At 41.4% G+C, this 24754-nt stretch overlaps 1 protein-coding gene across 1 annotated transcript in view; it reads left to right on the forward strand.

The window, feature by feature from the left end:
• The window catches only part of TECTA (tectorin alpha), a 90524-nt gene extending 82410 nt beyond the window's left edge, over positions 1 to 8114 (forward strand). Inside the window, exons 20-23 of the mRNA XM_011964981.1 lie at positions 4448 to 4610; positions 5693 to 5780; positions 6388 to 6504; positions 7329 to 8114. Of these exons, the coding sequence (XP_011820371.1) occupies positions 4448 to 4610; positions 5693 to 5780; positions 6388 to 6504; positions 7329 to 7429 (469 nt within the window). The 3' untranslated portion in view covers positions 7430 to 8114. The remainder of the gene's footprint in view (positions 1 to 4447; positions 4611 to 5692; positions 5781 to 6387; positions 6505 to 7328) is intronic.
• Positions 8115 to 24754: the final 16640 nt, after the last annotated feature.

A 24754-nucleotide genomic window follows, 5' to 3' on the forward strand; every position in this document is an offset into this window, starting at 1 on the left:
TGGCAGTGGTGGCAGGCTGGGTGGGCCTGTCCTCAGGTTCCCAAAAGGCAAATTTTAATGTAGTCGCTGGCAGTGGTGGACAGGGCAGGGCAATCTGTAAGCCCCCAGATGATGTGCATGGGTGCTGGGAGTGGCAAGCGGGGCAGGCCTATCTTTAGATCCCTTGATGACATGTGTGAGCACAGGGGTGAGCAGGTCCCCAGGCCCCCTGATGGTGCATGTGAGCACTGGCAGTGGGTGGGGCAGGTCTGTTGTCAGGCCCCCCTGATGGTGCATGCAGCCATCAATATTAGTGGATGGGGCAGGTTGATCCCTAAATCCCCCCAACGACACACGTGGTTGCCAGTGGTGGTGGCAACAGATTGGGCAGGCCTGTCCTTAGACCCCTGGAAGACATGTATGGGCGCCAGTGGTGACTGGTGGATGAGTCAAACCCCAGATCCCGCGACAGCATACATGGGTACCAGTGGTGGTGGGTGGGGCAGGCCTCTCCTCAGGCCTCACGACGCCACCTGGTGGGCTGATCTTCAGGCCCTCTGAAGGTGTATATGGGTGTCTGGTGGCCCTGCTGCTGGGGAAGTGGCAGAGTTGCTGACAGTGGCAGCAGCTGCAGGCAGGTGGCTCTTGGGTTCTGGGGAGCTTGTGCGTCAGCCCCTTGGCCCTGGGGACAGCCTCCCTGGTGCACTGCATCACCTGTTCCCCAGGGTGTAGGACACTGTGTGGATTAGAGTGCTGTGGACACAGCTGCACCACTGAGTCCAGGGAGTGTTGTGAACCTGCAGCCTTTTGAGTAGACATGAGGGGTGGGTGTTAGCAGGGCTCCAGGGATGTGGAGAAGTAGGGGCTGTTGGACCCCAGGGCAAGATATAGTCTGATGGGGGCTGGGCTCTCAACTTGGCGCCATGCTGCAGCTGCTTGGGTCTGGGGGGCTGGAGGCTGTGCGATTCAGTGTGAACGCCGTCTCTGGAACAATACCGTTATGTGGAGTCCAGGTAGCTTCCTATACGAGTCTCAGGGTCCAAATAGCTCTCCCATGGCTAGCATTACCAAAGTCTGCAGTGGAATATGGACCACTGGGATCTCTCAATTACCTTTTCCCGCATTGGGAAGTTTCTCCTGGCTCCAAGCTGACCCTAGCATGGCCAACTGCTTTGTTTCCCTCTGTTTTCGTACCTCAGAGATCCTCTGTCCCTCTTTTGCTGGATTCCGGTGTTCTTTCTTTGATGCTCTATTCAACTTGTGATAGTCTGCTTATTGTTTGGGCCCATCTTTGTTAGGGAGGCAAGTTCTGGGTGCCTCTAGCCAGCCATCTTGAAGCCCATAATAATTTTTCTGGGAGACACGGTCTCACTCTGTTTCCCAGGCCCCAGGCTAGAGTGTGGTGATATGATCATGACTCAATGCGGTCTCAGCGTCCTGGGCTCAAGTGATCCTCCCACCTCAGCCTCCTGAGTAGCGGGGACTAAAGGCGCACACCCCCATGCCCGGTGAATTTTCTCTATTTTTTGTAGAGACTTGGTTTCCCTATGTTGTTCAGGCTGGTCTTGCACTCTTGGGCTCAAGTGATCCTCCCATCTTTGCCTTCCAAAGTCCTAGGATTACAGGTGTGACCTACCATGCCAGCCAGCCTACAATAATTCCTAAAGCAAGTAAATGTATTAATCAGAATTCTGAGTGGCAGAGACCAATTCAAACTAGTTTATGCAAAAATCAAGGCATTTAATGTTTGTAACACCAAATCACAGGAGTGGATGTGACTTCAGAGATGATTGGATCCAGGGAGCCAGATGCTATCAAGACTCTCCTCTTGCCTTATCCCTTCTGTCTCTCTCTCTCTCTCTCATTGACCTTGTTAGCCACTGGCAATCCTAGACTCACATTCTTATAGCATTGTAACCAATGAGAAGAGAGCACTTCTGACGCCAGTGCAGGGAATCCCAGGCCTATCCTGGACCACTTGCTTATCCTTTGTTTGGCAGGTAGGGATATACACCATTGAATTTGCCTGGCCTGGTCAGCCCCCACCCCTGTAGTGGTCAGAGAGTGCTTTGGATACAGTAAGTAGCTTTATGGTTGAGGGGAAGAGGCATGGTTTCCCAAGAGAAGAAGGGTGTGGTTCTGGGAAGACAAACAATAGACATTCACTAGTTTGCAGATGAAACAGGCTCACAGAGACTAGGCACAGAGCTCACTCAAGGTCACACAACTATCAAGGAGCAGAGAAGAAATCCTTTTAGGTTTCAAGACACACCGACTCCCTAAGTGACCAGGTGTGGTGAGTGGCATGGGTTGCTGAGGTGTATTGTGGAATTTTCAGCAAAGACCTCACTAAGGCATTTGTATTTCTGAATTGGTGTTTATCCTCCTTAGAGGGAAAAAGAGGAACGTGGTGACTCTTGGTGTCCTTCAGGCCTAGATGAGTGGGTGAGCATCACAAGTATCCTTTTGTTCATGTTTCTTCCTCCTCTTATTGTATTCCTTTTGCAACATAAAAGGGTTAATATATGAGACACTATACAAATGCAAATCCAGATTATAGGGCTTATGTCTCCTTTGAAGGACATGGTAGCCTTTAACATTTTTAAAATGGTATTTAAAAGACTTGACCCAGAGAGGGAGAGCGAGCCAAGGAGCATATTCATAAATCTCAGCTTACCCCAGTGTCTGTCTGAATAAACATCTTCAAGTTAAACCGTGGTTGGGTGGGAAGTGACTTCTTTATGTAGGTGAATCCATCAGTCCTCCTAACCTTTCTTGGAGGAATGTGGTTATTGTTTTTTTCCAGCAAACTTAGGGAAACCAGATGTTCAATGCTTAATGAATGAGCTGCAAAATGGGTCCACTAAAGTATTTTGGGGGTCAGCTGTTTCTCTCCAGCTGTGTGGAGGGCAGAGACAGCAGCAACTTCTGCAAGTGGCTTGTAAGTCTGGGGACACGCAGGCCACTTCTGTCTTCTCTTCATGTGCTAGCTGGAGGAAAGGGCAGATGTTTCATTGTTAACGGAAGATTCTAGTGCTTGGTGTCTGTGCTCAGTCTAAGAAAGACACCCAGACAGCCATTCCTGCCTCGCTATGCCCCTTCCTTCAGTTTTGCTGATACCTACACTTCAAGTCATCCCCCTGGGAGAGAATTGGTGGTCTGGTTAAGAGGGAAGGTCTGTGTGAAGACTGAAGAGCTATTACCGCTTTAGAATCCTTGAGCCTGTTCAGGTTATCCGAATAAATAACAGTGACAAGAAAAAGTATGGCATGTAAGTTTTTGTTTCAAAGCACTTGAGAGACTATTGGACTATTGCCTTGAAAAGCAACTTGCATTTTGCCTGGAAGGCTAAATGTGTGGGAATGCTGAAGGATAACTTCAAGTTTTAATTTTCCTTATTGCTAAGCTATTTAATTCTGTGGACTAGGGAGAAGAAACATAAGGAAGAGTCACCCTTTTTATCTTTATCATTTTAAAGAGCTTTTTGGTTCCTATGGGCCAGTCTTGGCTGTGGCAACACCATTCACTCACTCATTCATTCATCTGACAAAAATTTTCAAATACATGCCACATGCCATGTGGTGCAGTGGAGACACAGTAAGGAATATGACTTGGTTTCTGCACTCACGGATTTCAACAGAGGGCTGTTGGCAAATCCAGGAAAGGCCATTTGTTTGTGCCTCATCCGGGCATGACTAGGGGACATTTATAAAGGAGAGGGTGCCATAGAACTGGGGTTGGAGAAAGGGCAGGAGTGATGCATTGGACAAAGAGCAGGAAGATCTTCCAGGCGGGGGAAACATTGCGTGAAAAGACACAGGACTATAGGAGACTCTGATGCATTTGGGGAACTATACGTAGTTGAAGCAAGATCTCTGTGCCTGAGAGATGTCTTGGCTGGGGTTGTCTCTTGGCTCAATACCACAAGAAGGAAGGGGGCTGAGAAAAGTGGCAGTCAGCTACATCCAAGCGACTCTGCAGCTCACCCTGACCGGTCTTCTTTCCCCTCCAGCTCCCACCTATTTTGACGCGTGGGAAGTATTCCCAACAGGGTTTGAGTCAGGGGCCCCTGCCAACATTGATAATTAACTGAAGAAAGTACAGAAGAGAAGTAAGAATGAATCTTGTGTTTATTAAATTGCTATCGGTAAAACACAGCATTATGAGGGGGCGGAATGAGAAACTGAAGCGTGGGGAAATTGAGTGTGGTCCTTGCAGTCGTTTTGTTTTTAGTTGCAGTTAGGATACTAATTCGAGGTGGTGTTTGATGTTTCAAAACAAACCATGAAAATATGAGGGAGTGATAATAAATGACAAACCCAGGCAGTCGAGAGGTCACTTTCAAATGTAAAGGCATTTCTGCCACTTATGACAGTTTTATGTGAAAAGTGAAATTTTGAAATGAAGATGAGGATTAAAGTGTAAGAGGAAAACATGTGGCAAAGATTCCATTATTTTTTCTGAATAGGTGTCAGAACATCAAAGATAACACCATCGGCATCGAGGAGAACGCAGTCTCCCTGACCTGTCGCTTTCATGTCACCGTCTTTAAATTCATAGGGGATTACGACGAAGTTCACCTTCACTGTGCAGTGTCACTCTGCGACTCAGAAAAGTACTCCTGTAAAATCGTAAGTGAGAATGTGAAAACAAAGTGCTTAGCCTTATTTCTCACTGTCTCGGTTTCCCAACATGAAGATCGTGAATGCCAGGTGGCCGGACTGGAAGCATCCATAGATGCTTGGGGTGGACAATCATCTTTGATGGGATAGTGAGAGAAAACACGGGGAAATATATCTATTTACTCTTCTATCTCTGAATTGTCAACCAGTCGTGGGCTTAATGCTAGACTAGGGTTTCTCAAAGCTCGGCACTATTGATATTTTGGACAGAATAATTCTTTGTTGTGGAGGACTGTTGTGTGCACTGTAGGATATCAGCAACATTCCTCACCTCTACCCATGGATACCAATCACACCTTCCCCCAGTTTCGACACCCAGAATGTCTCCGGATGTTGCCAGTTGGCCTGGCTGAGAACCACTGCACTAGAGTCTCAAGGAGCCAGGCGGCCTGACTCTAATGACCATTGGGCCAAGTTCCACTACAGAACCAAACTCTTGAGCTCAGGATACAGTTTATCCAGGTGTCCTGCAGCTCACCTGATCTACATCAGGACTCTGGAGGGGATGAGGGATGAAGTAGCAAACTAATCATCTCTTCTGTGCCAGGCTTCCACCCCCACCACTTACGGGCTGGGTCCTTAAGATTCGATTGCCTGATACCTGGCCCCTAGCCTTTAACATTGCAGCTTTATGCTAACACCATGTTTGCAGAATCAAGATGTGAATTATGGTCAGGGTAACTTCCAGATGACACTGCATACGTTAGTGCCTGATGAGATACAGCAATCCTATTCTTGGGCAGGGAGCCTCTTTGAATCTCATTCCAGTGTGGATCCATCAGAAATGAAGGAGAGATTTTTAAAAAGGAAAAAGTACTAATTCCGGTGTGGAGAGTGTGTTTAATTCTGTTCAACACACAGCCTAGAGTCCCAGTGGATTCGATGATCAAGAATGCATTGGTTCTAATTAGTCTGAGCAGCAATAATGCTTGAGGCCAGAGTCACTGCCTCTTTTAGAGGTGAAAGCATGGTGAAGAATAAGTTACCAGCTTAATTGTGTGAAATTGTTCCCCTGGTGTTCTGTCTTGCAGACTTGCCCACAAAATTCCAGGAGTGCCACAGATTACACAAAAGAACCCAAAGAACAGATCATTTCAGTGGGACCTATTAGGAGAAAAAGTATGTATGTTCTCTAAAACACACCCTAGATTATTAAAACAATGGGATTTGAAGGCTCAGACGTGTTTCACCTCTGATGTGGGTCCAGTGGATGAGGAGGCTGGTGTTGGGGACACCAGTTTGAGAACAGCACCCACTTCCTTAAAGACATCTTTTCATTGACATAAACATTCAACAATGGCATTGAGCTTTTCTTTGTCCTTCTCTTTTTTTTTTGGGGGGGGGGTGGTTTGGGGGAATTGAGTCTCGCTCTGTCTCCCAGGCCGGAGTGCAGTGGTGCGATCTCGGCTCACTGCAAGCTCTTCCTTCTGGGTTCCTGCCATTCTCCTGCCTCAGCCTCCCGAGTAGCTGGGACTACAGGCACCCGCCACCACGCCCAGCTAATTTTTTTGTATTTTCAGTAGAGACAGGGTTTCACCGTGTTAGCCAGGATGGTCTCGATCTCCTGACCTTGTGATTCGCCCACCTCAGCTTCCCAAAGCGCTGGGATTACAGGCATGAGCCACCGCACCCAGCCTGTCCTCCTCTCTTTTTAAAGCCTTGCCCTTCGATACCAGTGGAAGGGTTGAACTGTGTGTAGTTAATCTTCCTAACTGCTCTTTTGTAGGGCTGGACTGGTGTGAGGACAATGGAGGGTGTGAACAGATTTGCACGAGCAGGGTGGACGGGCCTCTCTGCAGCTGTGTAACAGGAACCCTGCAGGAGGATGGCAAGAGCTGCAGAGGTAGACACTCTTCTACCTTGGGGCAGGCAGCTGGGGGACACGGGAGATTCTTTACCCCAGAAGGAGAAATTCAGATTTGAAGCCCACTAGGTCAGCAACTCTCCCTCAAAAACTCCAGAAATTAAGGAGGAAAGATGGGGAACATACCCAAGGAATTCTAGGGCCATTAAACAAACAACAACAACAACAACAACAAAAGAAAACCTTGCTTTTTCACCTCAAATATAAAGGTAATTTAAAAAACAAGTTATCCAGCCATTTAAGGACCGTATATTGGCCTACATCTGGCTGTCAAGTCTGCTTGGGCTAAGGTTGGGATTGGGATGCTTCCTCCAGCAAACAAGCCTTAGCACATGGTTTCCCTGACCTCTAATGAGGTTGGCAGGACTCTCTTCTTTTTTGAGATGGAGTCTCACTCTGTCACCCAGGCTGGAGGGCAGTGGCACGACCTCAGCTCACTGCAACCTCTGCCTCCTGGGTTCAAGCGATTCTCCTGACTCAAGCTCCCGAGTAACTGGGACTACAGGCACACGCCACCACGCCCAGCTAATTTTTGTATTTTTAGTAGACACGGGTTTCACCATATTGGCCAGGCTGGTCTCAAACTCCTGACCTTGTGATCCGCCCGCCTTGGCCTCCCAAAGTAGGACTCTCTTAAAGATTGGGTTAATTCTGTTACTTTGCTGCCTTAGGGTCATTTGGGTAAAATGGGTTCTTGGCAATGAAGTTTCCTTTTTTAGCTGAGTGCTGCAAAGATGTCTCATCCCTATCAAACAGGTATTTTTTTTCCCCATAGGGCTTACTGTGTTCCTCTCTGTTTACAGCCTCTAATTCTTCAGTCGAACTCCAAGTCTGGACGCTTCTTCTCGTCATGATCCAGATTTCATTATGGCATTTTGTCTATAAATCAGGCATGATATCATAATTAACTCAAAGTTGCTATATAAAGTACTGTAATTTACTTACTTCAACTCCCTGTAGGATAAAAAGTGTGTGCCCTTAAGTCAAAACCTATTTGAAAGTGTCCAGCATCTCAGAATGATGCCACCTGCCTCCAATGGTCTGAGGTCCAGAAACCAGCGAACATGCAAGCTCCTCTTTCAGAATATGAAACGGGGCTTCTACAAGTCAGTTATGGAAAGTATATCTCTTGTGAAAAATTTCCAAACAGTTGTCACTAGAAACTTTGGTTCACATGAAAAACCAGTAAAGGAAAAAAATTCTGGTTAGAGAAATCTGACTGGAAATCTGACCAGAGAAATCTGTCAAGCCAGTGCTATTTCTGGATCACGTTTTTTTTACAGAGAGAGCCTGTTGGAATGATTTTGAAGTGATGACTGGAAGGTTTGACTCCCTCTAAGGAATCTTGCTGGCGTTTGGAAGTGTCTGATCTATGATATGTATGTGTTCTGTCTATGAGGCGCTCTCCACCCACTGTGTCCTTCAACCTTGCCATGGCAGCTTTGGCCGCTGGGGATACTGCTGACCTGGGGAACCCCACCCACTCTCCTACCCCCTCGAACCCAATCCCTTCTCTTTTTACAAATCAACCAAATACTTTTTAATGTGTTTTATCCTTAAATAAACTTTGTGTTCAAATATTCTCATTACTTGATGGCTGGAATAATTCTTATTGATGTTAAGCTTTGTACACTAAAGAGCATGCCATGAATTTTTTTTTTAAAGAAATAGCAGCAATTGGACCAGGAAGGCACTGTTGGCCAAAACGTTAATGCACCGTTATATTGCTGTTCGTGTGTACTTATAGAGCATTAGCAGAGCATTAAGGTACGGTGTAGAAGAGAAGCAGGCAGCATCCTCTTTTGTAAGTGGTACACAAACACATATCTGCTATAATTAACTACAAAATGGAGGCCCTACTAAATATATCCCTGGAATGCTTTGCTTTTTAAGGGCAAAAACAAAGTAAAACCCACTTCAGGTTTATTTTGAAGTTGCCTTGGATTTAAACGGATCGCATTTTTGTATTTTTCTGGGAACTCTGAAAAGCTGAGCAAAAATGCTTAGTGCTCTTGAACGTGAGTGTGGGTGAAATGGCCATTGTCTCATATGTCAAAGCACTGGCATCATACTGTCACTAGGCTGAAGAAGTGGGGTGCAGACTGACTGTGCACTGAGCTGTTTTGTTCTCCCAGCCCCCTGGGAGAATCAACACATTCCAGCTTACCTCAGCAGTCACACATGCTATGCAGCTAAGCGGACAACTGGTATTGATGGAGAATATGTGTCTGCTTCTGCTTGGATATCTTAAGATCTTTTGGGAAAATACTGAGCACTGAGATGGATTAAGGAATCAAACCATTGTCTATTCTAGCTGAGACACAGTACTTCTTCCTCACCAAGACAGAAATGAATGTTAGGCGTGTGTTCTTTGTTTGCGTGAAAACCTGGATTCCAGACTATCCCACACCTCAGGATCAGAGGATTGAGATGCGCTTATGCACCATTTCCATTCACACTATTAAAGGGTTAGGCTTTTGAAATCAAACATTATGAGTTGAATACAATAATGTCTCATTTATGGTTTTACCTGAGATCCTTAAATGATTTTTTTTTTTTTTTTCCCCGAGACAGTCTCACTCCTGTTGCCAAGGCTGGAGTCCATTAGCATGATCTTGGCTCATTGCAGCCTCGACTTCCTGGGCTCAAGTGATCCTACCACTTCAACCTTCTGAGTAGCTGGGATTACAGGCACACACCACCATGCCCGGCTAATTTTTTATATTTTTAGTAGAGATGAGGTTTTACTGTGTTGCCCAGGCTGGTCTCGAAGTCCCAGGCTCAAGCAATCCACCCACCTTTTCCTCCCAAAGTGCTGGGATTATGGGCGTGAGCCACCATGCCTGCCTTTTTAGATGAATTTTAACTGAAAACATACAAGGAAGAAATGGTATATTACTTACTTGACAGCACCTCTTTATTGATTCCCATATTAAAGTCATTAGAGATTCCTCGATTAAAAATTCTAGTTCTTTTTTTTTTAAAAAAGCTTTTTAATTGAAATCCTTTTCGCCATACTTTCATTCTTTGCTTTTGGTTTTCTCGCTTAGTTGGCATCCTTCACATGTCTACCATCAGGATTAACCTGGTTGTAATGATGCAACAGAAAACCCCAGGCCGGGTGTGGTGGCTTATACCTATAATTCCGGCACTTTGGGAGACCCAGGCAGACAGATCTTGAGCCCAGGAGATTGAGACCAGCCTGAGCAACATAGTGAGAACCCATCTCTACAAAAAAATACAAAAATTAGCCAGGGGTGGTGGCGCATGCCTGTAGTCTCAGCTACTTGGGAGGCTCAGTTGGGAGGATCGCTTGAGCCTGGGAGGTAGAGGCTGCAGTGAGCTATTATCATGGCACTGCAATCCAGCCTGGACAACAGAATGAGATTTTGTACCTCAAAAAAAAAAAAAAATAGAACACCCCACAATTTCAGTGACTTACCAAGGTTCCTTTCTTGCTCACGCAAGTCACCCCTGCTTTCGTTGTCATCCTAGAATGGAAGTTGCTGGAGACTTTATTATCCTTCATTGTTGTCAGTTCAATGTGTGGCTTCAAGATTCACCTTGGCAAGGGAAGACAGCATGGAGAATCCCACCCTAGCTCTTCCGTGCTTCTGCCTGAAGTGACACGTATTGCTTCTGTTCCCACTTCATTGGTCAATGCAAGCCAGATGGTTGTAACTGACTTTTAGAGATGAGGAAGCACCAACTTCCCGTGTGCCTGGAAGGCAGAAGAGCTGGAAATCAGTGGTGATAGTGCTCACATTGCCTTCGAGCCAATCACTTCTATCTGGTTTAAAGAGAAATACTTCTACAAAACTGAAAACAAATGGGCCCTTTAGTTGACTTCCTGGAAGGCAGAAGAACTGAGAGATGATCCTGACTCTTCTACTAATTCTCTGCTTGAAATGCAAATTATTACATGCCTCAATACCTTAATTTTCCTGTATGTAACATAAGAACATGAAGCTTCTTTTCAAATGTTCTTATGTCACAAAGTGGCACTAGACACTTGACCTGGGAACCCTACCCACTCTCCTACCCCCTCGAACCTAATCCCTTGTCTTTTTACAAAGAGAAGCCATATGATAGTATATGTTAAGATAACCTCAGAGCATTGCCTTTTCCTGCTGCTCTGAAAGATTTGCTTGCGGGGTAAAGGGGTGGGAAAGTGCAGGCTTAGCAAAGGTTGAAAAGGAAGTTAATTGGGAATCTTATTGACTTGGTATTTGTTTGATATCAAAAGAAACAACATCTTTGGGTCTGGCATTTGTGACCACTGGGAGTTCTGTAGTTTCTTAGCCAGTAGTAGGTATGTATTCTACTCAAAATTCTAATGACAAAACTTGAGAGTGCTAATTGTTTAACATTGTCTAATATTCTAGCTATTTTTAGAACCATTTGACATTTAGTGGGAGCTTGAAATCTAATAAAATTTCTTTCAACCAAAGGAATTAAGTAATTATCAAAAGATGACAATCATGCAGGGCTAGGGTAATAAAGAATTACTTCTTTACTAATTCTGAATTAATTTACCATCCACCGTGTTTAGAACTTCCCAGCCTTTCTCCTAAAACTCAGGGGGTCTCTACAGCTTGTATTTCATTGCAGTTTGGGCCTGTTTAGAAGACCATGCTGGCATTTTGCAGTGCCCCATACACTGACATCAGCTGCACAGTCCAGTGAAAAAGGAAATCAAACAGCACCCTCTAGTGTCTGCTTTTTGTTTTTGCATGAAGCTCAAATGTGTATTGAACCACACCAATCAAATTATGATTCCCGTCCCCCGCCCCACTGCCACCCTGAAACCTTAGATGCAGAACGTTACGAGAATATAGCTTTAGAAAGCACATCAGATGCCAAGGGCGTTTTCTGGAGAACAGTATGGGATTTATTTTTATGCATACAGTATGCATTACTCCAGGAAATACCAGCACTTGGCATCCCATGCAAATTTTGCCCTTAATATTTGTTTCTCTAACGTGTTGACAAAAATAGCTGTCAAGAAAAATTAAATATCTCTTTAAAATGTTGAGAAATAAACAATCTGATCAAGAAAAACCCAGGCAATATTTAATGGTCTTTTCTTCCCCCCAGCAGAATGTGAAATACTTTCACATGCATCTACAGCACAACAGCGATAACTCTGTTCTGACTAATGGAAGGCTCTGTTTGTGATGGTTTAATTATGTTTGCTGAAATACGACTCTCATATAAGACACCATCTCCATGGCAGAGGGACAGATCTCTGTGTCTATAGATAGAAATAAAATACAAAAGACTCATCATTCCATGAAGAACTCAGCAATCAAATTCTATTTGCTAAGGAAACAAATGGAGGAAGAATGTTCACTGTACATTTCATTGTGTGTTTCTGTTTGCATCTAGCCTCTAGGTTAGCTTTTGTTTTCTTCAGTAGCATAAGATACTGATGGTGAAATAGTTTTGAAATTAAGATAGTCTACCATTGGATGAAATAACAATCCCTTATGCAAATGTAGCATCTTTCATAACTAATGCTTTGCCACTGTATTTAATATTTTTCAATCCTAGATCATGCTGCATTCTGACAGAGAAATTAGAGGAAAAGTATTAAGTTGAAGTTTTATATATCCAAAAGTGCTAACTAAAGAACATAGACCCACTCATATATGTATGCTTGTATGTGCAGGTTTGTTTAGTAATTTTTAACTTCTAATGAGACATATTAGGATGATAGTGACCTTTTGAGACTTTTAAGAACAAACAAACTTACAATTCTTTATTTTCTCCCCGTAACTTTTGAATTCCTTTGTGGAATACTTTAGGGTACAAAAATACATCGATATTGCCCTATTTTAGTTGGGCAAAAACATATTATTTTACTGAAAAAGATAACATTTAATGTAAGTCTTGAAACCTTTGCAGTGGCTCAACCTAGAATTAGTGGAATTATTTAAATTTAAAGACTGTAGTCACATAGAAATTTGCTACTGAGTTAATTATATGTTAACCAAAAGCAGAAAAAACCCAGGTTCCTAGTGTTTCCCTCTTATCTGCCACAAACATTCTTAATTTAACAGGCCATCCTGGTCCTTAAATTTGGTTTATATAACTACATGGGTCATTCAAATCAAGAAGTTACAAGCGTATATTTATTCACACTTTCCATGAGTCTCTACGTTGATGACTGCAAAATGCTGTTAAGGAATATCTGCAGCCGTGCAGGGGACAGAGTCTGCTCTCCTGAAAAGTCATGATCAGAAAGCAATTTGGCAAACTAATTCGACAAGGGGAAAATGACTTAACATATAATGCGGAAGCATCTAGGTGTCAAATCAGAATATTCAAAGCATAAAATGAGAAAAAGGGCTGTAGATAGCACATAACGCAATTTTTATCCTTAAAAAAGCCCCATATTTGAAATGCTTACTTTGAACCTCCAAGAGAGAAGAATGGAAGTATTCTGAATATTAATTTAACATTAGCAGAAATGCAGTGAGTCTAGAGATACTTGGCCACTATGGATTTTATTCATGTCTCCTGTTGTTACCTGTTCTGTTTGTATTCTCAACCTGGTCGTGTTGAGACACAATTACTTTCATTAGTTAATTTTAAGTAGAATCCCAAAACTAAGTTGACATTTGTATGTTATTTAGACAAATTTCCCTGAAAACACAGGCTGCCTAAATCACAGGGAAACATGTCTCCATCATACACATTTAAATGCTTCTTATTTTGAAGAACAGTTTCAGACAATCACAACCGACAAGGACTTTGTTGTATTTCCAGGCATTATACCCCAGCAACACAAATTCAGCAAAAGTCAACTTTCCCGGTAGATCCCCAAAGAGGCACCCCTAACTCTTGCAAACCAAGAGACCTCGCGGCAACAACTATTTCTCTGTCCTCTGCCTAGGGTTTTCCATACTTTGTTAGGAAGATACAACTATAGAACTTTAACGTGTGGTGATTTGATAAATTTTACAATAAAATTTGTAAAATGTATGGTTGTATTTCTAAGTCTTCTACCAGAAAGTATCATTCTGAGGTGCTCCCATGTTATAGAAAGAGCAACAAAAACAACAACAAAATTCCTCGTCTTTGGGTCTGCTGTTAGAAGTGGGTTCTGTAAATGCCACCCCTAAAACATGAACTTGAGTCACTGATCACTGGCAAAGTCTGCTCTTACTGTTTTATTTGTAAAGCAATTCCCACATTATTTATTCCAACCCTATTCTGAGTTTTTTTGTTTTTCTTTTTTTTTGAGACAGGGTCTCGCTCTGTCCTCCAGAGCGCTGGGATTACAGGAGTGAGCCACCGCGCCCGGCCGAGTTTTTCCTTCTCACCAGAAGAATATAAATGTACATGGGTTGGAAAAATGAGAGTGGCAGAACCTTTTAGTTTCGTGAAGGTAGCACAAGGATATTTTGTTCCTATATGTTGCAAAGTGCACCTGAGGATGGTGGAAGGAGGGCAGAGGGCCAGGGCTGTGGGTGGCCCCTGCTTTGGCCTCGACTTCTCATGGAACCCTGAGTTAGCCAGGTGGGCCAGATGCCCTTGAAGGTATAGTCTCCTTCCAAAAATGTAGGAAAAAAAAAGAAAAAAAAAAAAGGAAATTGACTTTACTAAAACCCCTAAGATAGAGAAAATGATCTTAATTCTGAGATATTTGGAAAATACTATTTTAAAGAAAACAATGAATCTCTCAGATTTAATTCAGCGAGTAAAAATCTACTGGAACCAAGAACCAAGAAATAAAATATGAACCCAGGATTTCCCTGAGGAAGAACGTTTGAATTTAACAAAATAATTCCTTGTAGACACTAACGAATGTAAAGCAAGCAACCAAGTGCTTTGATGCCATTGCCTTTAAACACATGATTTCATAAATGAGAAAAAAAAAAAAAAAACTAAACTGATTACCTTGAAAAATGAGTAAATAAATATTAGAGCAAATCCATAGATGTATTAGTGTATTCTTGCACTGCTGTAAAGAACTACCTGAGACTGGGTAATTTATAAACAGAAGGTGTCTAATTGGCTCACAGTTCAGCAGGCTGTAGAGGAAGCATGGTTGGGGAGGCCTCAGGAAACTTAAAATTGTGGCAGAAGGCAAAGCAGGCATTTCTTCACATGGCCAGAGCAGGAGGAAGGCCGGGGGGGTGGGGGGGGAGGTGCTACACACTTTCAAACAACTAGATCTCATAAGAACTTACTATCATGAGAACAGTGAGGGGGAAATCTGCCCCCGTGATCCAATCCCCTCCCACCAGGTCCCTCCTCCAATGCTGGGGATTACAATTCCACATGAGATTTGGGTGGGGACACAGGCCCAAACTGTATCAATAGGATACTAAGAAACGCCAGTAATTTCCCCCTAGGACGCTGTGAAACAATTTACTTAGCCATTCCTTTAGTTAAAGTCCCAGTTATTACGGACATTAAGGTTCCATTTTATTTCTGCATTTTTATGTGTGTACGTATGTGTGTGTAAATTAAAGCTTCAGGGTAAAAGTTGATGGATCTTAAAATTTTTAGTATTTAGCTCTAAAATTTTATTCTCCAAAACACATAAATATTTAACAAAAGTTCTATCTTATTTTCCCAAAGTTAGATGGTTCTACGGTTTTGTTATTCAAAATCCATTCATCTCTATTTATTAGGCTTTCAGATTCTCAGAGACCTTCTGCGGCTTACTCTGCCAGCTTGTCTACCTTTGTCATGATAATACTCAAAACCTGAGATTCAGAAAAGAAATTCTGACTCTTTAAATGAAAGAAATATGGACCTCTCAAACTGATCTCAAAGAAAAATGGGACCCCAGGTTTTCATTAAACCACATGAAATAGAGCACTTGACAAATGCTGGATAACAAAGTCCTCTGGGATAAAAGAAAGAAAGAAAGAAAGAAATTCTCATGACTAAAAATCAGTGTTTTTACCTTTATGTTGTTGTTTGGGCAGAATCGATAAACTGAATCAAATTTCTCTTTAAAAGCAATTTAGAAAAGAATGAGTGTGCTGCTATATTCCTCTTATAAAAAGAAGTTTACCGTGGTGGGAAATGTAAATTCATGAGCCAAACACAAATTCCAAGAATGGCGTCAACTTCAACCTGGGACTCTAGCTGTTCTTTGCTACAGTCGTAAAGTGTAAACTCAGTGGAAATTCTGAGTCTGATTCATCTAGATTTAGAGCCTATGTGTGGATTCGTAGGGGCCCTTTCTGAGGCAGCTCTCCTGCCTACTCCCCTGCTGTTTCATCAGCATTTGATGACTTCACGTGTCAATCCCGCTCCTCTGGACTATGTCATGATTTGGAAACAGTTAAAACAACAGCAACAGCAACAACAGCAACAACAACAACAACAACCACCACCACCACCACCACCCAAACCTGGTTAGTTGACCCTAAAGATTAGAATCTTTCAGTCAACTAAAGAATTAAGACTTTTCTTTTAAAAGAACCTGTTATTGTTTATTTGCCAAACACTAAGCCCATTGATGAGGGCTTAGCATCTATTATTTCCTTGAGTCCCCTTCAGTGACCCTAGAAAATAGTTATTTCCTGATTTTATAGATGAAGAAACAGTGATTCAAAGAAATTAAGTGACTTGCGCAAGGCCATTTTATTTGATTTCATAGAATGTTTGATGGAGTTGGAAGAATCACTGCAAGGGACGTTGTCTGGGCATCTTAGTAAACAAAATGTGAAATACAGTAAAATTTATGTTATGCAGCATTACTGTCAATTTGGAGGAGAGAGGTTCATCAAGTACACTATAGCCAACAGAAGCTTATCATAGGGACCATCAAATTTCAAAAGAGGCCAGACGTGGTGTCTCACACCTGTAATCCTAACACTTTGGGAGGCCAAGGCGGGAGAATCGCTTGAGGCAGGAGTTCAAGACGAGCTTGGGCAACACAGGAAGACTTCTGTCTCTAAATAATAAAAATTAAGGCTGGGTGCCATGGCTCACACCTGTAATCCCAGCACTTTGGGAGGGCAAGGTGGGCGGATCATGAGATCAGGAGATGGAGACCATCCTGGCCAACATGGTGAAACCCCGTCTCTACTAGAATCCAAAAAAAAAAAAAATAGCTGGGTGTGGTGGTGCGCTCCTGTAGTCCCAGCTACTTGGGAGACTGAGGCAAGGGAGTCACTTGAACCCAGGAGGTGGAGGTTGCAGTGAGCCGAGATCGCGCCATTGCACTCCAGCCTGGGTGACAGAGTGAGACTCCAACTAAAAAAAAATAATAATAATAATTAAAAATAAAAATGAGCTGAGCATGATGGTCCATTTCTGTAGTCACAGCTATTTGCAGTACTGAGGTGGGAGGATCACTTGAGCCTGAGGGAGTCGAGACTGCAGCGAGCTGTGATCATGCCACTGTACTCCAGCCTAGGTGAAATACAGACACTCTGTCCAAAAATAAAACTTTTTTAAAAGGAATTTTCAATTTTCAAAAAATGTATTTCATACTAAAATTTGACCAAACATGCATTACTTTTACTCATAGCATAATAGTGCACAACACACATTCTGGAGTCCGACAGATCTGGGTTTGGATCCTGGTTTCACCACTTACCAGTTGGATGTACTTGATTCATTCTTTCATCAAAAATTTATTGCCTACCTAGTACGAGGTATTAGGTCTACAGTGGTAAATGAACCAGATGTAGTCCCTGCCCTCATAGAATTTGTGGTTTAGTGGGGCAGAGCATTAATAAACAAGTAAATATACCAAATAAAGGTGTAATTTCCAAAGGAGAAAAGTCCTATGAAAAATACAAATTGGATGTTAGGGTCAAAAAGTGGGGATGCAGAACCCATGTCAATTTCAAGCAGGCCTTCTGAGAAGGTACCACTCAGCCAAGATTTGAGGGAGAAAAAGAAACCCAGCAAGGATGAAGTCAGGGGTGGGCACCAGGGGAGGAATTTCAGACAGAAGCCAGAGCAGGGACAAGGTCTGATGTCTTGGGAGTGGCATGTTTGCAGGGATGAGAAGCTGCCAGTGTGCACGGAATGTTCTAGGCTGGCAGGAGCTAGGCCTTCAGAGGAAGGCAGGGACCTTGTCAGCCATGAGAAGGAGGCTGAATTTTATTTCAGGGACGATAATAAGCTGCTAGAAGATTGTAAGCCGGAGAGTGGCATCATTCAATTTACATTTAAAAATAATTCCCAATACTATATGCAGAATGAATTTGGAGAAAGAGAGGATGCAGGAAGAACAAATGACTATTGTGTTAGACCAGGGCTGGAGTTCTGGCAAAAGCCCAGGGAGCAGGGATACGGGAAGAAATAGATGGCATTGAGCTGCATTTTGGAAACTGAAGTTATGAGACTAAGTCATGTCTTGGATACGGAGAGAGGGAAAAGATAGGAATCAAAGATGTTTCTGATTTGTACAACTGGATGGATGATGATGTCATTTACAAAGATGATAAAAATTTGGTAAGAGATAGTTTCAGGGAGAAAATCACATGTTGATTTTTGTACATGTTGAGCATGAGATGTCTGCAAGAGATCCAAGGAGAGGTGTCAAGTAGGCAGTAAGATCCATGAGAGGGGCTCATCAGACTTGTCTGGGATGGTGATAACCATATATAGAGATCACATGCATTTAGATGGTATTTTAAACTTGGGGCAGAATTTAGAGTGTGAGACTAGAAGAGGCCTCAAATCTCAAGAGGTCTGAGAATCTATGGGATCAAAATTTAGAGGCCAGGAAGAGAGGGAGAAATTACCAAAGGAGACTGAGGAATAGCCAAAAAAAAGCTGAAGAAAACTCAAGAGGAAGCCTGACCAAGGAAAGTGAGTATTTTAAGCAGAATAGATTATTCTGTTATACTCTATTTAAGCTCATAGAAGTGAGTATTTAAAGCTAATCATCTTGAGCACAAGATAATCTCAGGTAAGTTGTTTAACCTTCCTGAGAACCTATAAAATCTATAAAATAAATTAAAATATTGATACTACTTATCCCTTATGGTGGTTTAGAGTATTAAGGGAAATGACAAATCTAAGTCACTTAACATGGAGCCCTGTGTACAGTAAGTGTACAGAGTAGGGTTTTTTTTTTAAAAAAAATCCTTATCTCCATGTCATTAATTATCACTGCATTGTAGATGTGCAGATAATTAGCTAGTAGAGAATTGTGTCTGTAAGAATGTCAATTAATCTAGCTTTATTTCTCTTTCCTTGCTGAAAATCACTTAAAAGGTATGAGAATGAATCTTTTCTTGTAGTAAACCATGACTTTTCAGTGTCCGTGAAAGGATATACCATTAATTACTTCAAAGTCTAGTTTACTTGTCCACCATTCCTTAATACTATTTGGCTTTCAGGTAAAGTGAGAGTTTTGTCATTGTTTTTTTTTTTTTTTCAATTAATTTTAACTGCAACCTGAGGAAAGACCAAATCAGCAACGTTATTAACATCTTAAAAACACTAAGCCACTTACCGAAAAAGCTTCCCTACAGAAATTTCCTAAGGGAATAGTCTCCAAAACACTTGCTGATGTTTCTGAATGCCGAAGTGCTATTTAAAAAGGAAAATCATCGAGCATGCAAGGCTTTCCAAAAAGGCAAGAGAAATTAAAAGCTGCTGAAACAGTGAAGCATTAATGAAAAGGAAATGAGCAGTTTTCATTTATTAAAAATTATGTAAACTCATTTCAAACCAATTATTATTGCACTTGGATCTTTTTGCTAACTGTTATCCAGCAGGTAGAAATATAAGACAAAAATTTGTCCTCAACTGTGTGAAAAAACAGGAAACTCTTTTCAAAATAATGATCTTCATAAAGTTCTATTAAGACTAGGTGGATTGGCTGGGTGTGGTGGCTCATACCTGTAATCCCAGCAATTTGGGAGGCCGGCAACACAGGAAGACTTCTGTCTCTAAATAATAAAAATTAAGGCTGGGTGCCATGGCTCACACCTGTAATCCCAGCACTTTGGGAGGGCAAGGTGGGCGGATCATGAGATCAGGAGATGGAGACCATCCTGGCCAACATGGTGAAACCCCGTCTCTACTAGAATCCAAAAAAAAAAAAAATAGCTGGGTGTGGTGGTGCGCTCCTGTAGTCCCAGCTACTTGGGAGACTGAGGCAAGGGAGTCACTTGAACCCAGGAGGTGGAGGTTGCAGTGAGCCGAGATCGCGCCACTGCACACAACCCGGGGGAAAAGAGCGAGACTCCAACTAAAAAAAAATAATAATAATAATTAAAATAAAAATGAGCTGAGCATGATGGTCCATTTCTGTAGTCACAGCTATTTGCAGTACTGAGGTGGGAGGATCACTTGAGCCTGAGGGAGTCGAGACTGCAGCGAGCTGTGATCATGCCACTGTACTCCAGCCTAGGTGAAATACAGACACTCTGTCCAAAAATAAAACTTTTTTAAAAGGAATTTTCAATTTTCAAAAAATGTATTTCATACTAAAATTTGACCAAACATGCATTACTTTTACTCATAGCATAATAGTGCACAACACACATTCTGGAGTCCGACAGATCTGGGTTTGGATCCTGGTTTCACCACTTACCAGTTGGATGTACTTGATTCATTCTTTCATCAAAAATTTATTGCCTACCTAGTACGAGGTATTAGGTCTACAGTGGTAAATGAACCAGATGTAGTCCCTGCCCTCATAGAATTTGTGGTTTAGTGGGGCAGAGCATTAATAAACAAGTAAATATACCAAATAAAGGTGTAATTTCCAAAGGAGAAAAGTCCTATGAAAAATACAAATTGGATGTTAGGGTCAAAAAGTGGGGATGCAGAACCCATGTCAATTTCAAGCAGGCCTTCTGAGAAGGTACCACTCAGCCAAGATTTGAGGGAGAAAAAGAAACCCAGCAAGGATGAAGTCAGGGGTGGGCACCAGGGGAGGAATTTCAGACAGAAGCCAGAGCAGGGACAAGGTCTGATGTCTTGGGAGTGGCATGTTTGCAGGGATGAGAAGCTGCCAGTGTGCACGGAATGTTCTAGGCTGGCAGGAGCTAGGCCTTCAGAGGAAGGCAGGGACCTTGTCAGCCATGAGAAGGAGGCTGAATTTTATTTCAGGGACGATAATAAGCTGCTAGAAGATTGTAAGCCGGAGAGTGGCATCATTCAATTTACATTTAAAAATAATTCCCAATACTATATGCAGAATGAATTTGGAGAAAGAGAGGATGCAGGAAGAACAAATGACTATTGTGTTAGACCAGGGCTGGAGTTCTGGCAAAAGCCCAGGGAGCAGGGATACGGGAAGAAATAGATGGCATTGAGCTGCATTTTGGAAACTGAAGTTATGAGACTAAGTCATGTCTTGGATACGGAGAGAGGGAAAAGATAGGAATCAAAGATGTTTCTGATTTGTACAACTGGATGGATGATGATGTCATTTACAAAGATGATAAAAATTTGGTAAGAGATAGTTTCAGGGAGAAAATCACATGTTGATTTTTGTACATGTTGAGCATGAGATGTCTGCAAGAGATCCAAGGAGAGGTGTCAAGTAGGCAGTAAGATCCATGAGAGGGGCTCATCAGACTTGTCTGGGATGGTGATAACCATATATAGAGATCACATGCATTTAGATGGTATTTTAAACTTGGGGCAGAATTTAGAGTGTGAGACTAGAAGAGGCCTCAAATCTCAAGAGGTCTGAGAATCTATGGGATCAAAATTTAGAGGCCAGGAAGAGAGGGAGAAATTACCAAAGGAGACTGAGGAATAGCCAAAAAAAAGCTGAAGAAAACTCAAGAGGAAGCCTGACCAAGGAAAGTGAGTATTTTAAGCAGAATAGATTATTCTGTTATACTCTATTTAAGCTCATAGAAGTGAGTATTTAAAGCTAATCATCTTGAGCACAAGATAATCTCAGGTAAGTTGTTTAACCTTCCTGAGAACCTATAAAATCTATAAAATAAATTAAAATATTGATACTACTTATCCCTTATGGTGGTTTAGAGTATTAAGGGAAATGACAAATCTAAGTCACTTAACATGGAGCCCTGTGTACAGTAAGTGTACAGAGTAGGGTTTTTTTTTTTAAAAAAAAATCCTTATCTCCATGTCATTAATTATCACTGTATTGTAGATGTGCAGATAATTAGCTAGTAGAGAATTGTGTCTGTAAGAATGTCAATTAATCTAGCTTTATTTCTCTTTCCTTGCTGAAAATCACTTAAAAGGTATGAGAATGAATCTTTTCTTGTAGTAAACCATGACTTTTCAGTGTCCGTGAAAGGATATACCATTAATTACTTCAAAGTCTAGTTTACTTGTCCACCATTCCTTAATACTATTTGGCTTTCAGGTAAAGTGAGAGTTTTGTCATTGTTTTTTTTTTTTTTTCAATTAATTTTAACTGCAACCTGAGGAAAGACCAAATCAGCAACGTTATTAACATCTTAAAAACACTAAGCCACTTACCGAAAAAGCTTCCCTACAGAAATTTCCTAAGGGAATAGTCTCCAAAACACTTGCTGATGTTTCTGAATGCCGAAGTGCTATTTAAAAAGGAAAATCATCGAGCATGCAAGGCTTTCCAAAAAGGCAAGAGAAATTAAAAGCTGCTGAAACAGTGAAGCATTAATGAAAAGGAAATGAGCAGTTTTCATTTATTAAAAATTATGTAAACTCATTTCAAACCAATTATTATTGCACTTGGATCTTTTTGCTAACTGTTATCCAGCAGGTAGAAATATAAGACAAAAATTTGTCCTCAACTGTGTGAAAAAACAGGAAACTCTTTTCAAAATAATGATCTTCATAAAGTTCTATTAAGACTAGGTGGATTGGCTGGGTGTGGTGGCTCATACCTGTAATCCCAGCAATTTGGGAGGCCGAAGTGGGCGGATCACCTGAGATCAGGAGTTTGAGACTAGTCTGGCCAACATGGTGAAACCTCATCTCTACTAAAAATAAAAAATTAGTCGGGTGTGGTGGCATGTGCCTGTAATCTCAGCTACGTGGGAGGCTGAGGCAGGAGAATCACTCGAACTTGGGAGGCAGAGGTTGCAGTGAGCTGAGGTCACACCACTGCCCTCCAGCCTGGATGACAGAGTGAGACTCCATAAAAAATAAATAAATAAATAAATAAAAATTTAAAAGACTGGGTACACTGATAACAGTTACTTTGGTCTATGAAAATTCAACCAATGAAAATTTAAAAATTAAAATAAATTTTCTAAGTTTACACACACACAACTAAGAGAAATCAAAGACGCACTGCTCCCCTATCATTCTTTACAGTGAACATTGGAAATTTTCTCCCAGTTAACTAAAAAGATGTGCCACAACCTTTTATGAGGTAGTGGAGACCATTTTATAAACAAAAATAACGCAATTCTCCACGGAAGATCTTACTAGTTTGTCCGTATTTACCCAGTGAATATAGACTTGGTGGATAAATATCATGAAAGACAAAGAGAAATGTCCATGAAAGACTATGATGTGAATTGGATACCTGTGCCCTAACTCTGATTACTGTACCAGGGTGTATGTGACCTTGAGCTGACCAAGACACTGGCATCCCTTCTCCCTATTCGTTTTCCATCTTAGCGACGTGCCTACCCACACGCTGTTCCTTCCCTTCCTCTCACTGTATTCCAACAACTCTTTAAGGCAATAACAAGAATATAAAAATAACAATAAAAAGGCATTATTTAGAACTAGCTGAGAAAGAAAAAGGTGAAGAATATAAAATAGTACAAAAAAATAGACATGTTTTTGCATGCCATGAAATTCTATGAAGTGCTAAGGATGGGCCACTAATTTGATTCAAAGCACTCTGGTAAAGAATCCAAAAGTCCCTCAATTGAGTGTCTATAGGAGAAAAATAAACTGCTTAGGATAACTGGTAAATGAGGTGGGAAAAAATAGGTATAATTATTCATTAAACCCAAGCAATGTTTCACTTCTTCTGTTGGGATCTACATACACGTGGGAGGTACCTTTTGTTAGCTATGACAGCCACTTAAACCAAGTATCAAAATAAATTGAACTAAGAACCATACTGTCAAATTGCTGTATTACAAAGAATAGCATAATTATTCCCTATACTAAAAACAGAAAGAACTAACTCCTAAGTGCTCTCATAAAGAAGACAGCATATTGTTAACAATAAGAAGGCAACATTTACTGAGTATTCTCTGTGTACCGGGCTCTATGATCTGCTCTTCTACATACATTATTTTGTCAACTCCATCTTCATTCTAGTTTCTGCCATGAGTTTAAAAGGGAGCATTTCTTTCTTACAGAGCCCCAAGTGCAGGTCAAGGGCATCATGTCAATGTTCAGTAAAAGCAGTTCTGCGGTCAAGGGACCTAGCTCTCTAAAGATGTGCTTTAATGGTGGGTCTAAACTTGGAGCAAAATTGTGGCTGATAAACTACCTGCAACAGAATGACCTGGACTGCGTATTTAAAATGCATATTCCAGAACCCTCTGCAGGCTAACTGAATCAGAACCCTGAGGGTATGTCCAGGAGATAGCATTTTTAATGTGTGCTCATATTAGTCACTCTCAGTTTGAGAACTGCTGTCTCACTTAATCAAAAATATTTTGATTTCCCAGTAAGAAATTTTTAGATCATACCTCTCCAATTTAATGTTTGTGGTTATGGACAAATTAGATATTAGTACTAATTTACTAATATGTTATGTATATTATAAAGCATACATACATGTTCAAAGGATTAGGTTTTAAATAATTATTATGTAGTAACATCTTAGGAGCAAAATGATAGAATAAACTTCATTATTGGTGAAAATGTCAGATACTTACCTGGTAATTCTATAATCATTAGGTAAATAGTAGCAAAATTAATAAGGTTTTCTCGTGTCGTTATTCTTGCTTATGAGTGTAATTTTCAACTTGTTAAAAAGTTTTGAGAAGTATGTTTGTAACTTATCAAAGAAAATGTCTAAGTGTTTACTTTGTAGAATTGTAAATGTTTACATTTTTGTTGTGACATATTTCATAAGTGTAAAAGAGTATATTAATATATGCAGTTTAAATAATGACAATAAATTGAACACCCATATACCAACCACATAGGTTACGAAATAGGATATTACTAGGACTTTCAAATCTCATTTGTATGGTCCTCTCCAAGTAAATCTATGGATGTACCCCACCTCAAGGTAACCATCATCATATTAATCATTCATCTGTTTCTCCTTGTAATTTTAATGCCTACGTATGTATCCCAAACAATGTATTATTTCTTTTTCCTCTGTTCAAACTCCATA

This window comes from Mandrillus leucophaeus, unplaced genomic scaffold (genome assembly GCF_000951045.1).
Source record: "Mandrillus leucophaeus isolate KB7577 unplaced genomic scaffold, Mleu.le_1.0 Scaffold71, whole genome shotgun sequence".
NCBI classification, from domain to species: domain Eukaryota; kingdom Metazoa; phylum Chordata; class Mammalia; order Primates; family Cercopithecidae; genus Mandrillus; species Mandrillus leucophaeus.